The sequence below is a fragment of the Schistocerca gregaria genome, chromosome 4 (genome assembly GCF_023897955.1).
Source record: "Schistocerca gregaria isolate iqSchGreg1 chromosome 4, iqSchGreg1.2, whole genome shotgun sequence".
Taxonomy (NCBI): domain Eukaryota; kingdom Metazoa; phylum Arthropoda; class Insecta; order Orthoptera; family Acrididae; genus Schistocerca; species Schistocerca gregaria.
In genome coordinates this window covers 82,557,859-82,580,113 of record NC_064923.1, presented here as the reverse complement: position 1 = coordinate 82,580,113, position 22,255 = coordinate 82,557,859, and the positions used below count along the sequence as shown (strand labels likewise).

Below are 22,255 nucleotides of genomic sequence, written 5' to 3'. Positions count from 1 at the left end.
TAAGTGGCAAAGATGTAGTTTGCACATTTGTTGACTTTAAAAAAAGCCTACAATTCAGTTGATTGTCAATCACTATTCAAAATATTAAAAGAACAGGGTTCAGATAGGAAAACACTTGCAATCATACAACAGACATTGATAGACACAACATCTAAAAGTCAAATTTATGGGGGAAATCTCTGAACATTTTCTGATGTAATAGGGGTAAGACAAGGAGATGGACTCTCTCCACTACTGTTCAACTGTGTCCTTCAAAAGGGGATACAAGAATGGCACAAACTGAAACCAGTCCTTACGACTGACCAATCAATTACTCTCGGCAGAGGAAAATTAACAATAGATTGCTTAACATTTGCAGACGATCTACCCATCTTAACTCGCGATGTTTCAACAGCCGAAAAACAGATTGAACTCCTGAAAGAGACTGCGGAAAAAGTTGGCCTGCAAGTATCTTTATCTTTTGAAAAGATAGAACATATGACTTGCACTAAACAAGCACCAAAATTCATGGAGTCCCACAATTTAAATATCTTGGTGAAACAATTCAGGAAATTGGAATAGAAACGAAAGCCAATGACGTCAGATGCCAAAAGATGGACATTGCTTATCGACTCACTCAAAATACCTACAATAAAAAATGTGTATCCAAGCACACAATACTACGACATTACAATACCGTCATAAAACCAGAATGCCTATATGGATCAGAGACACTAATTTAAAACAGGAAAACAGACATAGAAAACATTCAGAAAAAAGAACAGAAGATCATAAGAAAAATTTTAGGCCCAAAACTTGTAGATGAACAGAATCGGCTCGGAGGCATCAGGAAACCAAACAATACTCTAATATTCACAGTGACATTAGAAAACACAGATTAAGATTCTATGGACACATCAAAAGAATGAATCTGGACAGACTTACAAAGCAAATAGTTGAATTCTATGAAAACAGGAGTACACCTAAAACAGACCCAATGAAACGGATTGGTGAAATCAAAACAGATCTGAAACTAGCAAGAGTTACACCAGAGGATATCCGAGACAGGGAAATCTTCAGATCCAAAATTCACAAGTGGCAAGTTGACCAAGAGGAGAAACCGAAGAAGAAGACTGGAACAATGTGGTCTCATATTCATGTTAGCTTCTGCAACTTCTTCATTTTTCCTAAACTGGCTCTTAATAAGGCAGACACCATCTGAAACTAAGCAACATTTGCACTCAACAACTTTCTCTGTACTCATCCACAGTGGTTACCAGAATTCCTGAGTTTAGTAAACTACTACATCCCTAGGATCAGAGATACTCTTTATCAGCTTTGCTGCTTCTGTGAAACTTGGGGTACTTCCTAAATTCCCACTGGAGGGGGGGAATTTTACAATCCACATTGCAGATATCCAATCCTATGATCTAAGATTTCAGATATTAAAATTCACGTATAACCCCAAAATTATAACATAAGAAGATAGAACTTTTCTCCCTGAATGCAGTAAAAGAACCTGTTTTTCATACAAATAAATAAAAATACACATGACTAAATGACAATCTTTTCATATTTTAGTCAAAACACAAAAAGAAACAAATTATAGGATCAAAATCTGACTACAGTTTTCATTTGAATCAATTTTCATTTTATTTTTATAATATAAATAACACTGAAATGAAACAGTGAACAAAACAGAGTTCACTGACTCTTATTTTAAGAGCAAGTCTTGTTCTTCCACATGATACAATTTTAAATCATAACAGAGCACTTTTATGACACATGATTAAAGGGAACCAAAAGGCTTGGAAGTATGGTTACTGTGAGCAAAAAAGGACAACATGTGAAGTGACAGATTTTTAATGATAAAAAACACAAGGGCATTCTGTCATACTTTCTATTGATTGTTGAATAGCTACTGGTCTCTTTGACAATGAATTTAGTGATGTACGAAAAACTTGTACTGATAACAAACCTGGAAATATGAACTTCAGTGTTAGGAATCAATATGTGTATAATTTCTCTTGCATCAGTATCTTACATGATGATCTAGTATACAGAAATCGTCATACAAAGAAAGGAGCATAAATGCCAGTTTGAAGTAGCACAAATGTAGAGCTTACGTGTTCTATCAGTATGTGTCTCACATAGGCACATTACAGAATTGTACATTAAGCAATACTAAGGCACTGCACATTATGAATCTTACATTACACATGATATTACATTGCTGCTCACAACCAGGACTTTACTGTTATTTGTGCACCTGATGTTGCTGTCATTCAATGCATACACAAAAACCTAGATGTCAAACTGACATAAAATTTATCTTATTGGATTTATATAGCTTACACTCATATATTCATTTATCAGCAGGCTTATGGTCATCTCAAATGTTTCAGTCACAGATATAAATACCACAAGCACACTTAATCTCACTAACATTTCTGTCTCATAATGTTTCCGTCACTGTATGATAACATGAATTCATTTATTCATTTTAAAAATACTTTTATATACAATTATGAGGTATTAAGTAATTGGTAAGGCAAAATAATGCTGTCCATCACCATCAACAATAAGGAAGTAAAAAAATTTGAATCACAATTCAGAGAGTAAAGGCAAGCGTCTCAGTGCCGCTTCATTCTTCTTTCCAGCTTCCTCTGCTTTTTTTCATCAATTTCCTCTCTCGGAGCCTGTTGGAAGAACCACGGAGACAGGACTGTAACCCACAGCAACCAAAAACCTCTTATGGGAGCCTGCAAAGATAGCAGAAAGAAATCTCATTAGCTAAACATGTTTTTCGACCAAGTTGCCTATCACAACATGAAGAGAGAAAATAGCCAGAAGACTGTCACTGAGTTTACAAATACTGTAACTATGAAATGTAATGGCACTTAAGGTAGATAGTAGGGAAGCCAAATGGTTGACTTTGGTTTATTGGGAGAATTTTAGAAAAATATAGTACATTTATAAAAGAGACTACATATAGAACAGTTCTGCAACCCCATTCTATATTACTGCTCGAGTGTTTGGGATCCCCATTAGTTCATATTAAAGGAAGACATAGAAGCAAATCAGAGGTGTAGTGCTAGATTTGTTACTCATAGGCTCAGTCAACATGTGAATATTACAGAGATGCTTTGTGAACTCAAATGGGAATCACTGGAGGGGAGATGATGAGGTTTTTACAAAGCAATATTGAGAACTAGCATTTGCAATCTTACTGCTGCCAACATACATTTTGGGTAAGGACAGCAAGGACAAGATAAGAGAAATCAGGACTCACATGAAGCACACAGGCAGTCCTTTTCCCATAGCCCCATTTGCGAGTGGAGCGGGGAGGGGGGATGACTAGCAGCGGTACGGCGTACCCTGTGTCATACACCACGTTTTGTGGCTTGCACAGTATGTATGTAGGTGTTTTAGATAGCAGAGTTTATGGCACACTAAAACTGGAGTTTTTAAAAAACTGTAAAGCAAGATATTATTGAGTACAAGGATGAAATCATTTAACAGTATTCCTGGTCATTAATACCCAGGGTAAAGAATGTTTGAGCCATAGACACGCATATTATGTTATGTTCTGATTGCCATCCGGAATGATCTGGAAGTAAAACTGCACTAATTATAAGAAAATACCATTTGATAATCCATTTGTGTGTTTTGCACTGAAAGTGGTACCACATAAATAATTCTTTGCATTACTCCTCAAATCCAGTCAGTCCTTTGAAGGCTTGTTGCCAGGGCAAGCAGGCATTGTTCAGCATCTGCTCTGAGTACTTTTCTGTTAGAGGTGATTTTACTGTGCCATATGCTTACGTCACTGGGATGAATTCAATTACAATCAAATGGCACTCTGAAAATTATTTCAAGTGAGAAGCCAGTGTTAACTTCACAAGTTACAAATCTGCAATTCACATGAGCCATTTATGAATATGGGCAATGGCGCAAGTGAGGTGCCTGGTGGCTCACCGAGTTCTGTCTAAGGTACATGAGCTACTAAGACTGAATGAACAAATCCTTGCAAAATTCACAACTGTTCAATTTGCAAGGACTCAACTAATAACAGGTGCAGCGTCAGGAGGTTGAGGGGCAGAGACGTGGGGAAAAAAGGAGCAAAGGAAGATGAGTGGCTGTGTTGGCAGAGGACTACAAATAAAAAGGGTGGGCGATGAGAATGGGGAGGAGACGACAAACAGAGGAGGTGGAAACTGTTGGGTGGAGGGTGTATTTTACCATAGGTTGAGCCCGGGATAATTATGGGAATGGATAATGTATTGTAAGGATAACTTAATTTCAATGGTTACTTCACTACCTGAGCCATATGGATCCTTCCCTGCACCACAAGCTTTACTGAATTGTGCAGATGGGATTTCTCCTTACAACAATTTCTCTTCTCCCGTAATTATTCCAGCCTCAACCTACTGTAACATACTGTCCCCACACCTTCCATCCAACAGTTTCCAACCTCTTTGTCCATCATCTCCACCCCATTCTCATCTCCCATGTGTTTATTTGCAGCCCTGTGGCAACGCATTCACCCATCTTGCCCTGCTCCTCTTCTTTTTGCTCCTTTTTCATCACCTGCCTGCCCCACTACCTCCTGATGCTGTGCTTGCTGGGAGTATAGTCCCTGCACACTCACCAGACAGCATTCGTCTATCCCTACCCATGCACTGCTATCCATCCTCCCCCTCTCCAGATTGCAGCTTGCATTCCACGTAAGGGTTGTATTCTGGCCCGAGATACTGGAGTTAGTGGTCATGCGTGTTGTGTGTGTGTGTGTGTGTGTGTGTGTGTGTGTGTGTGTGTGTGTGTGATTCTCTTGCTGACAAAGTCTTTGGCCCGAAGCTTTACGTTAGTGTGATTCTTGAGTTTCTCCCGGCGTATTTGATAATCAAAATATCCACGGGTGTACTGCCGGTCTATAGTGTCCAACGGGCACAATATTTCGGCGATCAAACATGTCGCCATCATCAGGTGAACTGACGGACTGAGCTCCTGTGAACGTGCCGGCACGGAGATCCGTACGCTATGGCTGCTCAGGGGGAACTGGGTTCGGTCGCGGCGGCGGCCGATTTAAATACCCTCCGCCCGCGGCGCGCTCCCTCCGCCGTCCGCGCCCCGCGCCACGGTCTCGCGGTGGAACAGATTGCGACGGCGTCTGAGATGACGTCAGTGTGATGGCTCTGTCCGCCGTGGTCGTCACAACTATGCGTTTGCTCGATTTACTCTTCATTAACCAAATCGCTGGTTCCCAAGCCTTGCTAAGATTATAGCCACAGTCACGGTTTATGAGGTAGTCATTGGTGCGAATTTCGATGGCCTCTCTAACAACGCTGTCCCAGTATCTCGACGTCTGTACCAGAATCCTCGTGCGGTCATACTCCATAGCGTGATTTTCCGACAAACAATGTTCAGCGACCGCCGACTTGCTCGGATACATTAGTCGAGTGTGTCTCTGGTGTTCACGGCATCGATCCTCGACAGTACGCATCGTCTGACCAATATACGACTTGCCACATTGACACGGAATCTGGTACACGCCAGCCTTCCTCAAACCGAGGTCATCTTTGGCGCTCCCCACCAGTGCACGAGTTTTATTCGGAGGACAAAACACAGTTCTGACACGGTGTTTCTTCAGAATGCGGGCGATTTTCCCCGAGAGTGCGCCTGTGTATGGAATAAATGCAGTGCCTACCTCCTCCCTCGTGACTTCATCCATATCAACAGGTTGTGCTGCAGTGGTTGGGCGGAGAGCACGTTGGATCTGCCACTCTGAGTACCCATTTTTTCGAAACACAGTTCTCAGATGTTCCAATTCCTGGGGTAGACTCTCTGTGTCAGAGATAGTGCGCGCCCTATGTACTAGAGTTTTAAGTACCCCATTCCTCTGTGAAGGGTGGTGGCAGCTGTCTGCGTGCAAATACAGATCAGTGTGTGTTGTCTTTCGATACACCCCATGACCTAGGGTGCCGTCAGCCCTTCTCCTGACCAAGACGTCAAGGAAAGGTAATTTACCCTCCTTTTCAGTCTCCATAGTGAATTTGATGTTGGGGTGTATGGAGTTTAGATGTATAAGGAAGTCAAGGAGTTTATCCATACCATGTGGCCAGATGACGAACGTGTCGTCTACGTAACGGAAAAAGCAAGTAGGTTTCCATTCGGATGACGACAGGGCTTCCTCCTCGAAGTTCTCCATGTACAAATTCGCCACCACCGGTGAGAGTGGGCTACCCATGGCGACTCCCTCCGTTTGTTCGTAGTATTCTCCATTAAAAAGAAAATACGTGGAAGTCAAGACATGCCTAAAAAGTTCAGTGGTATTCTCGTCAAACCTCTGACCAATCAACTCTAGCGACTCTCGCAGGGGTACCCTCGTAAACAAGGAAACGACGTCAAAACTCACCATGATATCTGACTCATCCAACCTTAGGCTATCAAGGTGTTTAACAAAATCCACGGAATTACGGATGTGATGAGGGCATTTACCCACATAAGGACTTAATATTCCCGTCAGGTATTTGGCCAACAAATATGTAGGTGCCCTGATGTTGCTGACAATGGGGCGTAATGGTACCCCCTCTTTGTGAACCTTCGGGAGTCCATATAGTCTAGGCGGTACCGGACGTTGGAGTAACAATTTCTTAGCGTCACCCTCCGGTAAATCTGCGTCCTTGAGAAGAACCCTCGTCTTGTTCTCCACCTTCTTTGTAGGGTCAACGCTGATCTTCCGGTAGGAATCGTCATTTAGCAGGCTCTGCATCTTATCAGTGTAGTCCTTACGGGAGACAACAACTGTAGCATTGCCTTTGTCAGCCGGTAAGACAACAATTTCAGAGCGTTCCCTCAGATCACGAATGGCCGCCCTCTCTTTACTGCTGATATTTGACTTCATCGGCTTGGATTTCGTCAACGCACGACAAGTTTCACGACGTATTTCCTCGGCTGATTCTGGCGGAAGTCGAGCTGCAACCTGTTCAACAGCACTAACAATTTCTGCGACCGGAGTGAACATGGGGGTGGGAGCGAAGTTGAGACCTTTCTGCAAAACCGAGACCGCATCATCACTCAACACCATGCCACTCAAATTGATGACAGTCTTGCACGGAACTTGCAGAGATGGTTTGTCAAGGAGACGTGAGAACTTAGCTGTTTGACGTCCCGTAGCCTTCTTATGAGCGGAATCAGCTGACACCCAGGTGACACCATCAATCCAATCCCAAGAAAAAGAAGTGAACTTAGTAGCCAGTTGCAAATGTAATCTGAGTAATTCCTGTGAGACAAACTCAAAGCTCCGGCGGGTGAATTGCACTCTCTCACGTACCAATGCGAGGCTGGCTCGTTTCTTGATTCTCTTAGCTGCTGCAGAATCGATGTGATGCATAACCTTAGCAAAATTTGGAACAACATTCTCGGAACGACATCTCTTTAGAAAGGCAAGAGTACTTAGCAAACGACATCTACGGTGGCGCAACTTTTCAAATTTCTTCATGCTGCGATACATCTCCTCCCCGTAAAGGTGTATGATGTGATTCTTGAGTTTCTCCCAGCGTATTTGATAATCAAAATATCCACGGGTGTACTGCCGGTCTATAGTGTCCAACGGGCACAATATTTCGGCGATCAAACATGTCGCCATCATCAGGTGAACTGACGGACTGAGCTCCTGTGAACGTGCCGGCACGGAGATCCGTACGCTATGGCTGCTCAGGGGGAACTGGGTTCGGTCGCGGCGGCGGCCGATTTAAATACCCTCCGCCCGCGGCGCGCTCCCTCCGCCGTCCGCGCCCCGCGCCACGGTCTCGCGGTGGAACAGATTGCGACGGCGTCTGAGATGACGTCGGTGTGATGGCTCTGTCCGCCGTGGTCGTCACAACTATGCGTTTGCTCGATTTACTCTTCATTAACCAAATCGCTGGTTCCCAAGCCTTGCTAAGATTATAGCCACAGTCACGGTTTATGAGGTCGTCATTGGTGCGAATTTCGATGGCCTCTCTAACAACGCTGTCCCAGTATCTCGGCGTCTGTACCAGAATCCTCGTGCGGTCATACTCCATAGCGTGATTTTCCGACAAACAATTATCAGCGACCGCCGACTTGCTCGGATACATTAGTCGAGTGTGTCTCTGGTGTTCACGGCATCGATCCTCGACAGTACGCATCGTCTGACCAATTTACCGGAGGGTGACGCTAAGAAATTGTTACCCCAACGTCCGGTACCGCCTAGACTATATGGACTCCCGAAGGTTCACAAAGAGGGGGTACCATTACGCCCCATTGTCAGCAACATCAGGGCACCTACATATTTGTTGGCCAAATACCTGACGGGAATATTAAGCCCTTATGTGGGTAAATGCCCTCATCACATCCGTAATTCCGTGGATTTTGTTAAACACCTTGATAGCCTAAGGTTGGATGAGTCAGATATCATGGTGAGTTTTGACGTCGTTTCCTTGTTTACGAGGGTACCCCTGCGAGAGTCGCTAGAGTTGATTGGTCAGAGCAAGTCGGCGGTCGCTGAACATTGTTTGTCGGAAAATCACGCTATGGAGTATGACCGCACGAGGATTCTGGTACAGACGTCGAGATACTGGGACAGCGTTGTTAGAGAGGCCATCGAAATTCGCACCAATGACTACCTCATAAACCGTGACTGTGGCTATAATCTTAGCAAGGCTTGGGAACCAGCGATTTGGTTAATGAAGAGTAAATCGAGCAAACGCATAGTTGTGACGACCACGGCGGACAGAGCCATCACACTGACGTCATCTCAGACGCCGTCGCAATCTGTTCCACCGCGAGACCGTGGCGCGGGGCGCGGACGGCGGAGGGAGCGCGCCGCGGGCGGAGGGTATTTAAATCGGCCGCCGCCGCGACCGAACCCAGTTCCCCCTGAGCAGCCATAGCGTACGGATCTCCATGCCGGCACGTTCACAGGAGCTCAGTCCGTCAGTTCACCTGATGATGGCGACATGTTTGATCGCCGAAATATTGTGCCCGTTGGACACTATAGACCGGCAGTACACCCGTGGATACTTTACATTAGTGTCTTTCAATTGTGCCTGTCTGCAACCTAATGTGTCTTCTTTACGGTAAGTAGCAGTCTGTCTTTTCCTACATTGTTGATATTCCTACCTGGAGTTTCAACTGTTCAGTGTCTCCTATTAATTGTAAAAGCAAAAGGCTCAATACTGAAACACAACACTGAAAAATTGTCAGACAAATTTTTCATACATTGCTACTTTCATAACTAAATTATATTTCACTATGATTCTTTGAATGAATCTCACTGTGCCATCTGCCTCTCTTACAACTAGTTTTATGCATCATTCCATCCTAAATGGCTCACTCTGTGTAATCACAGACCTTTTATTGTTATAGCTATCTCAGTGATTGTATACTAATGGCTAATGGTTGTTTTCACACATTTACATATGATAAATTAAATTTATTTACACTGATAGTTGGCTCCTTTTCCTTAACCAACAGCAAATCCCCAATATACAATATAAATCATGATCACTAACAATATTGTCACGCTGAAACCACCATCACATCCATATCCAAAGGCAAGGTCATCAATGAAGTACAACACTTAGAATGCAAAGCACGTTTATTACTGACATCAACATACAGCCAGAACAGAATTGAATTCCTGTATGGACAGTGCAGCTACTTATACAAACATCAAACATTTGAGGATACATGTATTTATACAAACAATAGACAATCCTGGATGAAACAACAACAATGTGCAGACTAAGTGAATCTTTTGAAATGGGAAAACACACACACATTCACATAAAGCACGACTCAAAAATACACAGTCTCTGTGCCTAGACACTGAAATGAGTGTGAGTGTGTGTGTGTGTGTGTGTGTGTGTGTGTGTGTGTGTGTGTGTGTGTTTTTTCTATTTCAGAAGATGGACTTTGCTCGAAAGCTTAATATTTTAGCAGCCTTTCTCATTGTGCCTGTTGACTCACCACACCCTCCACATCACTCTATCAATATAAACATAGAATATTGTAAAATAAAAGGTGTACAACTTTGCTTTTGCCGCTTGCCGATAGGTGGAAACAACGGTAAGTAGCGGTAGAAAGAAACAGATTGTAGACGTCAGGCAGTCAGCTTGGACCTAAGTCAACATACCCTCATTCAAACATTAACCGATTTTTGTCTGCATCTTAAAGTTATTCTTGATTGAAAATGTCAGTTTATGAGCCTAATTCTCCTCATTTGCGGGAGGTGTTACCGTTTTGTTTCAATATGAAGGAAACACTGGATGAGTCTCATCAAATGCTCTCAAGTACACATGGTGAGAACACTATTAGTGAAAGAATGTGTCACGAGTGGTTTCAAAGCTTCAAGAACAGTGATTTTAACGTCGTAGACTGGCATAGTGGTGGAAGAGAGAATGTTTTCAAAGAAGCAGAATAAGAGGCATTGCTGAGTGAAGACTCATGTCAAACTCAAGAAGAATTGGCACGATTACTGGGAGTGACACAGCAAAACATTTAAAAATATCTCAAGGCTATGGGCCTGAATCAAAAAGAAGGAACTTGGTCCCGTGTGAGCTGAAACCAAGAGAATTGAACAGCATTTTTGTGTTTGTGAACACTTGCTTTGAAGCAAAAACGGAAGGGATTTCTGCAATGCATTGTGACCAGGGACGAAAAATGGGTTCATTACGATAACCCTAAACGCAAAAAATCATGGGGATATCCCGGCCATGCTTCCACGTCGACGGCCAAACTGAATATTCATGGCTCCAAGATCATGCTCTGCAATTGGTGAGACCACCTCGGCATCGTGTACTATGTGGTGTTAAAACCAAGTGAAACCATCACAGGTGCTCGTTATCAAATACAATTAATGTGTTTGAGCAGAGCATTAAAAGCCAAATGGCTGCAATACAGAGAGAGGTATGATAAAGTGATTTTGCAGCACAACGCTCAACCCCACGTTGCAAAAGAGGTCAAAATGTACTTGGAAACGTTAAAATGGGAAGTCCTACCCCACCCACCGTATTCTCCAGACATTGCTCCCTCTGACTATCACCTGTTTAGATCAATGGCATATGGCCTAGCTATCCAAAACTTCCAATCTCATGAAGAAGTCACAAATTGGATCGATTCGTGGATCGCTTCAAAAGATGAACAATTTTTTCGATGTGGGATTTGTACACTGCTGAAAGATGGGAGAAAGTAGTTGCCAGTGATTGAAAATACTTTGAATGATACATGTGTAACCAATTTGTTTCATTAAAGCCTCAAATGTTGGGGAAAAAACGGTGGAAGCAAATTGTACACTTTGTATACAAACATTATAAATGTAAGACATTTCAAAAACATTTCAGAATGATAAATAGTAAATAACAAAAAATGCTGGTTGTCAAGTTTGAACTAGCAACCAGCAGCATGCCAACCAGTGATGCTAAACACTACATCACACTGCACGCACTGTGGCTTGCGGCATTACTCCCTCTCATGGCAATCAACATAGCTTTTGTGACAGTGTAGTGGGGAAGGTAATTAAGGCATTGATCCCTATTTGTCACCTTTGAGCCCGTCTTCATGAGGTCCATTCCAGTTTGGTGGAATGGCACAGCTGCACATGGCATTTGTACCAGATGCTCCAGAGGTAACTGCAGCATGTGCCTCTACCAGTGGTATTCCTTACAATGGCTCACATAGTTTCTAACAGACAGGTAGGACAACAGACAGTAATAGCTATGTCTGATTCTGTGCAAAGTTTTCACAAAACCTACGTGACCTGATTTTGGAGCATTCTGAAAAAATTTCAGGAGACAGGCCGCAGATGAGCCATGACGACAAGCAGCCACTACTGCCCCATTGGCTTTTAATTGCTCTTCTACAATGCTCTGTTAATTAACTGGAATTCTCCAATGTTTGGTTCCTCCTCCTCCTAGTCTTCTATGGCTTTCAGCAATGTTGGATCTAACCTTTGTTTAACTGCAATGTCATTTAATGCAATGATGACCAAGATTTCATCCACATTATTGTGTTTCACCACATGATTCCTTGAAAGGTAGTTGGTGTCCTTGTGTTTGTTTTTTCTTTTGTACACAACTGTGACATCGTACTCCTGAATATTCATTGCCCATCTTGTCAGTCAATCCAATAGATCTTTCGAGCTAGTAAGCCAGCAGAGAGAACAATGGCCCATCCTAATGGTGGACGGTTTGCCAAATAAATAAGGCCTGAATATGTTAAAGGCCTAAACAACTTCAAGGCAATCTCTCTTTGTTGCAGAGTAGTTCATCTTGGACTTTAAGAATACTTTGGAAGCATAATATATCACTTTTTCAGCACATTCCTGAATTTGTACTAGAACTGTCCCTATACCAAAACTGCTAGTGTTAGTGTAAAGATCTGTCTTGGAATTATTTCATACAATGCTACAACTGGAGAAGACGTTAGAACCTCCTTATGCACAAGGAAATACCTTTCTTGCACCTTGTTCCAGGAAAATTTGGTGTCTCTCTGCGATATTTCTTGTAAGGTGCATGCCTTAATACAGAAGTCATTTATGAATCGCTGAGGATACAAGCACAATCCGAGGAAACTTCTCACAGGAGAATGTGCCAAAGTGTTGGAAACTCTGTGACTGCTCTTATTTTCTCCATATCAGGACACAATCCATTGCCATTCACTTGGTGCTCCAACATTTTTATTTCTTTGGTGATGAAGAGGTACTTTTTCAGATTAAAGCAGACACCTCCAGTCTGAATGTGTGTCAGGCAGTTTAATGACTTATAAAAAACAACAATGTCATCCAGACAGCAAAGACATGTAGTCTATTTAAGATGTTGAAGCAGGTTGTCCATCATACAGTTGAAAGTGACTGGAATATTACATAATCCAAAAGCTGTAACTTTAAAATCAGAGGCTGGATGAAGTTACGAAGGCAGTAATTTCACAGTCTGTTCATCAACCTCGATTTTCTAGTAGCCTGGCTGCATGTCCGTAGTTGGGAAACACTTGTTCCTTTCAAGCAGTTTAGACTGTCATTAATGTATGGCAATGGACAGACATTTTTCTTCACAATCTTGTTCAGGCATCAGCATATAGTTGATGCAGAAATCCCAAGTGCCAACCTCCTCCTCCTATACAGGAACCACTGGAGAGGACCAATGACTCTCTGAATGTTCAATGATATCATCTTCGAGCATCTTCTCCATTTCCTCTGGGTTACCTATTGTTCAGCTGGCAACACCCTACACCGCACCAATGCTGAGTAACTAGTGGACAATTCCCAGTGCTAATATGAAGTTTCAACATTCGTCACTTGGTCTATCTTTTCTCCACTCCTGAATTGAAAGCATCAAGAAAGTTCATGTGGAACAGCTACCACTCACTGACATTGTTTGTCCACTGGGCCAGATCGCACTTGCAGTTTGATAGTAGCTTCCTTCCCTACCTTGTCTGTTGTGCTAGCAGAGCTATCCTTTCTGGACTGGTTCAGCTGTCCCTATGCGCATACTCCTACAGATGCTCATGACGACTATTCATCCCAAGTTTTCCTTGAACACCTACAACAAACATCACTGGCATGTAGATTCTTTTGTGAGTCTGGGTATCTTTCTGCAACTGACAAAAACATCACAGTTTAACCGACTATGATGAGGTTGAAAAATATATTTTCTTCAGAAGTAGTAGGCCTTGTTACATCACATGATGGTACATTGATTAGAAGAAGCCGAGTGGCTCTTGTCATACAAAATTGACAAAACAAGAATCATCCCAAGCCATGGCTTTAGATAGCACCCAGATTACATATATCGTATTTCAGAATGAATGCTCACCAGTAAATGCCCACAGGTAGAGGCTCTTGTCAACATGAAATTGTAATAGGTGTTACATGATAAAATATTTGCATAAATTGTGTGTCCATCATGCCAGAGACTATGTTGCTGCGGGAGTCAGAAAGAAGATATGGGTGAAGACCCATGCCCTTCCACTGCTGGTTGTGTGGAGAAAGGGTGCTCATGCAGTGTTAATACGGATGGCACTGGAGGTGAGGTCAATGGAGGGTTCCCCTGACCCCCGTGGACACAGGAGGTAGTGTCAGCACACCTGTGGCAGTCGATGACAGTTGCCAGGGGCACCAGGTCTGGGGCCTCATGGTCACCAAAAGACAGTGGGAAGCAGGTGGCAGTGGGTGTGACACTGTGCTCGGGGCTAGAGCTGGTTGTGGTTATTGCGCTCAAGCCCCTTCTGTATTTGGGCAAATGTAAGTTGTCACCCATGGGTCTCTGGTACTGTCACCAGATCCAAGCCGCAGTCACCTGTAGAAGCAGGCCCACACAGGCGCACCAGGTGTGTAACTAGGACAGCTGGGAGTGGGGTCTTGAAGTAGGTGGTGTCAGAAGATGTAGCAGGGTCCACAGCTGGCCACCCAGGAAGTAGCTCAGTGGGACTAAGATCGGCAATTGACACAGTGTGACAGGTACTCAAAAAGTGGGTTAGGGCCGATGAAGTGGCAAGGGATTTGACAACTTTCTTCATTTGCTGCTTAAATGTCTGAATGAGATGCTTTGCTTCACTGTTGGAGGAAGGATGGAACAAAGGGATGGAATATGTTTTATGCCATTGACCATATGGAATTCTGTGATGGCAAACACTGTCAATTGGGGCACATTATGAGAGGCCAGAGAGTTGAGGTAAACCTTCGATGACTAAAACCTGGACAAAGCCAGTGACACCATGCGTACCACATACGGATACTTGAAGTATGCATCCATGATGAGCAATCACACTGATTCCAAAAACAGACTTGCAAAATCAATGTCAATGCTGTCCCAGGGATGGCAGGGTACATGCCAGGGTGCAAATAATTGTGGTGGTGCTGCTGCTGCTCGGTGATAGGCACATACTATGCAGACTCGGACAGATCTCACGATATTATCATTGATACGCAGCCAGTACGTGTGTCAGCGAGCCAGTGCCTTCATGCAGGACATCCCCCTGTATCCCTGTGCAGTAACCTCAGTACTTCTTGTGCAATTCAGCAATTTTTCAAGCAAGGCCTTCGGGATTTTAAAAATTTTAATGTTGTTGAATTTTACGTGTTGGGCCTTCAGCTGATTTTGAGGTTGTGTTGTTTTGCTCTTAAGGTCTTCATCCTGAATTAAAGAACTTTTTCACATAAGGCCTTCAGTATTTAAAAAAAAATAATGTTATGCAGTTTTAAGTGTTAGGCCTTCATCCAATTTGAATATATTTACTAACTTATAATATCCCAAATTTTGAAGGCTTCTGAAGCTCATAGACCAATCTGTTGAAAGTGGTAAAGCAAAACAAAAACAACTATGTCACTAATGACTGAATTTTATTATGAAATATTTACTATACTATATTAGTGTATGTATGTCCCTGCAAAGGAAATGGTTATCTACGAAAATTAAGTTGGATTGCACTCTAGCACCTAGTATGTTAATGGGGGTTGTTACATTAAAAACTTCATATTCTCCTGTGATTGAATGAAAAACGCCATTATGTCACTGACTATACAAATCACCTGTTCTGCCTCATAACTTACCACAAAAGCGCATGACACGCATTACCAATACATAGTATGAGGGGGTTGTTTTGTGTGTGTGTATGTGTGTGTGTGTGTGTGAGAGAGAGAGAGAGAGAGAGAGAGAGAGAGAGAGAGAGAGAGAGAGAGAGAGATATCTTGTCTTTTTATGCAGACATATTTTCAATAATTTTGCATGTTTCACTATTGGCATCAACTCAACAATTTCCTATTTATAATTTTTTAAATTGATTTATCTTTATTCAGCCAAGCATCATCTGATATGATATAGGATTTTTCGATGTAATAAATGTAAATCAATAAGTCAAAATATACGACACACAGCATATGCACCATGGCTTATGAGGATAGGACAGGTAGTCTATGATGATAGGATAGTTGGTCAGCCAGAGCAAATGGATAAAATGGTGTTTTATACTACTATTGGTAGTGTCCCATGAATTCACTCATTCTAGTTGTGTTTCCGTTTCATAGGTAAGAGCTTAAAAAGTTTTGTTTACACATTCTGCCAGCTATGTGGTGGTCAGTCCTACATAGAAGGCAACGCAGCGGACACAAGCCAGTTGGTATAAAACATGAATAGTGTTCAGACGCGGATCTGTCTTTAATACTATGGGTGCTGTATCAACAGATATACACAAATCATTTACCATGAAATTAACCAGTATCCAGTTTCTGTACATGAACTACAACTTAATTAATGAAATGTAAGTATTTGTTAAAACATATGAGCCATCTGAATTCTCTCACCCAATATTATTTTTCTCTCAACTTCACAGGTGGGCAATTATAGTGAAAACATCAGTTGCTGTGTGGCTTGAGTAATCTCACATAATTATGTTTCATGCTTTAATATTGTATGTGCTGTTGGCACACTGTATGAAAAACAACAGAAGAAATGTCCTCGCAGAGATATGCAGTTGCTGTGCATGGCTACACTGTTACTCTCAAGACCTGAGTGTTGTTTAACTACCTGGAGAAATCTGGATGCTCTCACACAACACAATTTTCCCTGAACCTTGCAGACATTTTTACGAGCAGAATGATATTTCCTTTTATAATACGTGTATCATCTACATGGCTAATCAAATTTCAATGTTCAAGTTTTTTGAAAAATGAACCACATTACTATCGGTATATATTTCTGATTAATTCCATATGGTTGGCAAAAGTTTGTACTACTTCTGTTATCATATAATTTTTTTCACTAACAAGTGTGGAATTTTGTTGTTTTTGTCCTTTGGTATCTACAACATTTTTTTGTCATTTCTCACATTTATGTCTATGGCATCTTGACTGCAGAAAATAAAAAAAAGCCCTACAAATTTTCCATGATATCCCATTCATACTATCCTAGAGGTGCATAAAGTTTCTTGGCCAGACTTTATTTTATTCCCAGCATTAAGAAGAATGGGCATCCCTACATGTATGTGATTATTAAAGTTGGAACACTCAATTAAGTTGCAAAACAATGGGAATTGCTGTGACCTATTCAATGGAACCAAGATTTGGGGAAATTACAGAAAACATTAATATGGTTGGCTGGGCAGGGATTTGAAGCCAACTACTGAATACAAATCACATGTCTTATGCTTGTGACACATCACTCAGTCACTGCAAATGAAATGTTAGGTCTAGACAAATCTTTCCAGGATTCTTATCTTTTGCCATGCACCATTCTTAAATTAACTTCTTGCCATTAGTTAATTGAAGGAAAAGATGTTCTCTAATGTGACAGCCATCATTTTAAAAACAATAGAAATAGTTACAGGTTTTACAGAGCAAAAAAGAAAGCACAAGTTTCAGATTATTGTTATAATATTTTTGCAAAAACTCACCAGGAGCCACAGCAGCCAAAAGTAATTTGAAAAGATAGACAGCATCTGGCATGCAGATGTTAGAATTAAGAGATCCTTCACATGCCTGTAAAAGAAAATTATTATATGCACATTCAGTCATATAATACACTAATGTAGGGTGAGCAACATAAAGTGGAAACTTTCTGGATTAGATATGTGCTCTCAGTGATGAGGTCTCACAAATATACTTCCAAAAAATTTAAATGTAGTCTGCTTCAAACATGTAGCTGTTAAAACTGTGCTGATTATTTTTGTCAACAGACATCTGGAATGAGTGTAACAAGAAGTGCAAAATTGCTAACATAAAACACGATTATGGTTAGCTTTATATGATTAGATAATTATGAGAGATATCCTTTATGTAATAAATACAAGTACATAATAATGGCTGTTATTTTATTCCAAAGATGAAGCCGACCCTTTCCAATCTGTACACATAGATAGTTATCAAATGAAAGCACAAGCAAACCATGATATCAGCACCTATGAATTCCACAAGTAAAAGTGTAGCGTTTAAGTTAAAAATACAAAGACTTCCGAAAAGATAACAAATTTTTCTGCAGAAAATCTAGCAAACATTGTCACCACTTTAAAAGATTACAGGTCCAAACTTTTTAAAAGCTGAATGGTACGTATCCTAAGTTTATAAAATTATAACCACACAACTTTGAAAAGCTGCCTTATAATGCAAAGTTAAATAAAATTTTATACAGGCAACCCTTCGTGAGGTCTGACAATTCATATTTCACATCCTATTCAAACACTAAATCTGCAGGGACTCATTATTGATGAACAAATAAAAGCTTAAAACCCATCTGTATGCACAGAATTGCCAAGAGAGGCAGTTGGTGTCATGATTGGAGGATGGTTTAAGGTGAATATGAATGCATAGTTAGCTCAAAGATTCTATACTGTTATGGGGATACAAGGACCCAGTATAGGAGGAGGTACCATAAATGAACTTCAGTCTCTCCAAGGCCAAATTACTGAATTCATGTGTATTGAAGATGTCATGATTTAAGATAATTGTGATCAAAAACATGGCGGACGGAGACTGTTACGGATTAACGATCAACGCCAGCAACAGGCAGGCAGGCAGGCAGGCAGGCACGCAGGCAGGCAGAGAGAGAGAGAGAGAGAGAGAGAGAGAGAGAGAGAGAGAGAGAGAGCAGTCTTCTAGGGATGCTTAGAGCAGAAGATTTATATTTTCATGAAAAATAACAGGATAAAAAGTGAACAACAGACAAGACACTGCCAAAATTTTTAATTAAACCTATATATTGTACACTTTCTGAACACTTGTATAATACAGTAGTAGATAAGCAAAATCTGAATATTTTTATTTGGAAATAGCAACCTCTTCTTTATTTTTAACAGCAGCTACGAGATGCTATCCAAAATGTTCGGGATTGGTGCTGCCATCTGTTGAAAACCTTACCTTTGGCCTAATGGCCACCGTCACCCTCGAAGTAGTTCCCGTTGAATGTACACACCAGTCCCAGTGCTTCTGCCACTGGTCAAACATATTCTGGAAGTCTTTATCTTTGAGGGTGCTTATCACTGCCAGTGATGGTTCTTGAATCCTCTCTAGAGTGTTGAACCGAAGGCCTTTCAACATGAGTTTCAGTTTTGGGAATAGCGCACAGGCGCAAGATGCCAAATCTGGCAAGTATGGTGGGTGGGGTACAACCGCCATGTTGTTTTTTACCAAAAAGGTCCTGGTGAGCAAGGAATTGTGACGGGGTGTTGTCGTGGCGCAACAGCCAGTTCCCTTTATGCCAAAATTCGAGCTGTCATCGCCACACGTTTTCACAGGGGCCGCCACAAAATGTCACAGTAGTACGCGGAATTCACTGTTTGTTTGGGTGGGCTGAATTCTTTGAGCACAATTCCCTTGGCATCAAAGAAAATTATGATCATGCTCTTCACTTTGCTCTTCACCTGTCTCGCTTTTTTGGGTCTTGGAGAGCCACTCAAACACATGCGTACAGCTCAGGCTCTGTCCCCCAAACACTTGTTGAACCATTGCAAAGGTCTCTGTAGTACTTTTCCTGAGATTGGCACCGAATTTGATACACACGCGCTGTTCTGTTCACGGATCCATCGTAAAATCGGCACACACTAAACACAGAGTATTATGGAAATCACTGTGGACACGCAACACATCCTCCGAGCTGAATGCCACTCCACACACAGACTCATCAGATATGCAGCTCTCGCCACCCAGCAGTGCAAAAATCTACTACTCCTACTTTCCAGATGGCAGCACTAGTCCCGAAAATTTTGGATTTCACCTCGTATTCTGTTAATTAACCAAGTTATCTTAAAAATATTCAAGTTTAGAGTATAAATTAAACTGATTTCTGACAATCTGTTCGGCTGTAGACTTATCTACACACATTAAAAATTTTTAAGTTTAACATCCCTGAAGATCAACTCATTGTTGGCAAGCGTTATGCCAGGAACTGTAGCTCAGTTGGAAATGTTGAATAGGAATGGACACTGTCCAGACACTTAGCGAAGCTCTCATTTTTCTTCATGTCTGCAGCAACCTGCTGTGTTCTCATCAATGGAGGCAACTGGAGCTGACACTCAGACACTTTCCAACTGGTGCCAGGGGTGGCACTTTGAAGTTCACAGCCAACCCCAAGCACAACCCAATCAGCAACCTCTGTGCCATTGCAAATGAGATGGACTTCTACACTGTGATATGTGGTGGCCACATGCAGCAATGGTTCATGTTCGGCATTGACATTAGAAAGTTCTAGGACAGAGTTGTATGGTTGCAGTTCATAGCTACTGTTTGTAGTGGAGATCAGCCTGTGATACTTAGTCTACAAGTGGAGTTGTCTAGAGCCTTCACATAGCGAAAGGTGTTTACTACAGCAATTGACAGTGTGGTACCCAGGAAGGCATAGTCTTGTGGACAATGTATTCAGTATTGTACAAGTAGACAGGCCACTGCTTAGTCGTATTTGTCCACAAGCACATCCAACAAGTTGCTGAACAACTTTAGTTAAGTATCACAGCACAATAAAGTGTATGTGTGCGTGTCACTAATTTGTCTGCACTGTCAGTTCCTCTGTCCACCTTGGAACACTTAAGCCTAATATGACGTGAACAAGCCATTCTAACCAGATGACCCGTACACATCATCTGGCAACAAGAATTCCGAACTCAATGCACAACATCATTTACTGCATCACTTGGATATTCCTTGCTTACTTGTTTGTTAACTTTTTGTGCTTGTGGAAATTTCTGTTACAGATTGGTGTTTTGTTATTTAATTGCTGTGCTGCCATAGTTCATAAGTTAGCTATAGAATTTCTTGTGTGTTTGTTTTAGTATTTGGTTACCACATGAGACCTACCATTCTAAACCCCTCATTTGCCTGTCCCACAATCAGCAGTGCCATAAACGCAAACACATGCAGTACTATGGCTCGATTTAAATCAGTTTCTTCAGTTACATGTGCAGTCAATGAACCAGTTTATGGTATTGATGAAGAGGTTCATCCAAACACAGATGGTAGCAAATGAGATACAGACTCTGACTCCATCACCCACTGCACTGCCACAAGCAGCACAGCCTTTACTGCTGCCATTTTGACAATTTGACAAATAAAAGGAAGACCAGATGGAATATTTGCCACAATTTGAAGCACAGCTGGCCGCTCAGCAAATTCAAAATACTGTCAAGCAGTCTTTTTTTCTGTCCACCATTGGTGTCACTGTTTACCACATTTGTGCAAAGTTATTCCCTACTACAAGTCCAGAACTAGTTAGCTATAATGACCTTATTCAAGCATTGAACAAATATTATGGCAATAAGATCAATGTGGTGGCTCCCAGATTTAAAATCTTTAGGTTCATGAAATAACCAGGTCAGACATACATGCAGATTTGCAGGGGCTCACAAGACAGTACAAATTTAAGTGAGAATGTGAAAAATACTATAGAGACTTGTTGATTCATGATGCTATTACCCAAAATGTGGCAGATAGTTGAATACATGAACAAATCTTAAAATACCCTGATACCATGTTGCAACAGGTTTTGCAGATTATTGACTTTCATGTTTTGTGCAAAGTGCAGCTGACAGTTTTCAAACGGGGGATGTTTGTGCCATAGCCTCAAAAGATAACATTGTGAGGCACCATAAGCAGCTCACTTTGAAGGCAAACACACAGCAGCCCTGTCAGGTACACCACAGCTCGCCATGTATCACCATGACCGGAAATCTATCAGCATGAAGTCTTGCCTGTACTGTTTCAAATCTCATAAATGCGGCCAGTGCATTTTGTGTTATGTAATTTGTTTTGCATGTGGTAAGAATGTGCACATTCTGCAAGTGACAAAGACTTCCACTGAGAAAAAACACACACATAACTCAAAGTTTCATGTGCATGTTGTTCAGTCTGAGCCAAGCTGTGATGCTAGTGTAGCACATAGCAGTGAAACTGTGCAGTACAAAGAATCAGTAGGTTCTTCAGTGCAATGCCATTCGAAAAAAAAATTGTGGACCTTGTTATTGCTGGCCAAAGCATTCAGTTTCAGTTACACATGGGTGCTTCAGTCTCATTGCTAAATCAAAATACTTATGATCTGCTTGGCAAATAGAAGTTAAAGAAGCCAACAACTACTCTGACAATGTATAATGGAGAGGATATCCCAGTATTAGGATCTTGTCGCCTTCCTGGCATCTATCAAAATTTGCAAAAGACTGTCATTCCAGGTTTTGTGTTCATGGGACAGTGCTAATATTTTTGGCCTTGATTTGTTTGGATGGCATATTGTACACATTGTGCTAGCAGTTATTTCATTTGGCTCTAGAGACAGAGTTGCTC

The 22,255-nt window shown here is 41.6% G+C and overlaps 1 protein-coding gene across 1 annotated transcript in view; it reads right to left on the bottom strand.

The window, feature by feature from the left end:
- Nucleotides 1-1,826: 1,826 nt before the first annotated feature.
- The window catches only part of LOC126266603 (transmembrane protein 208-like), a 49,160-nt gene continuing 28,731 nt past the window's right edge, over nucleotides 1,827-22,255 (bottom strand). Inside the window, exons 4-5 of the mRNA XM_049970926.1 lie at nucleotides 17,389-17,473; nucleotides 1,827-2,741 (exon numbers count right to left, since the gene is read on the bottom strand). Of these exons, the coding sequence (XP_049826883.1) occupies nucleotides 2,613-2,741; nucleotides 17,389-17,473 (214 nt within the window). The 3' untranslated portion in view covers nucleotides 1,827-2,612. The remainder of the gene's footprint in view (nucleotides 2,742-17,388; nucleotides 17,474-22,255) is intronic.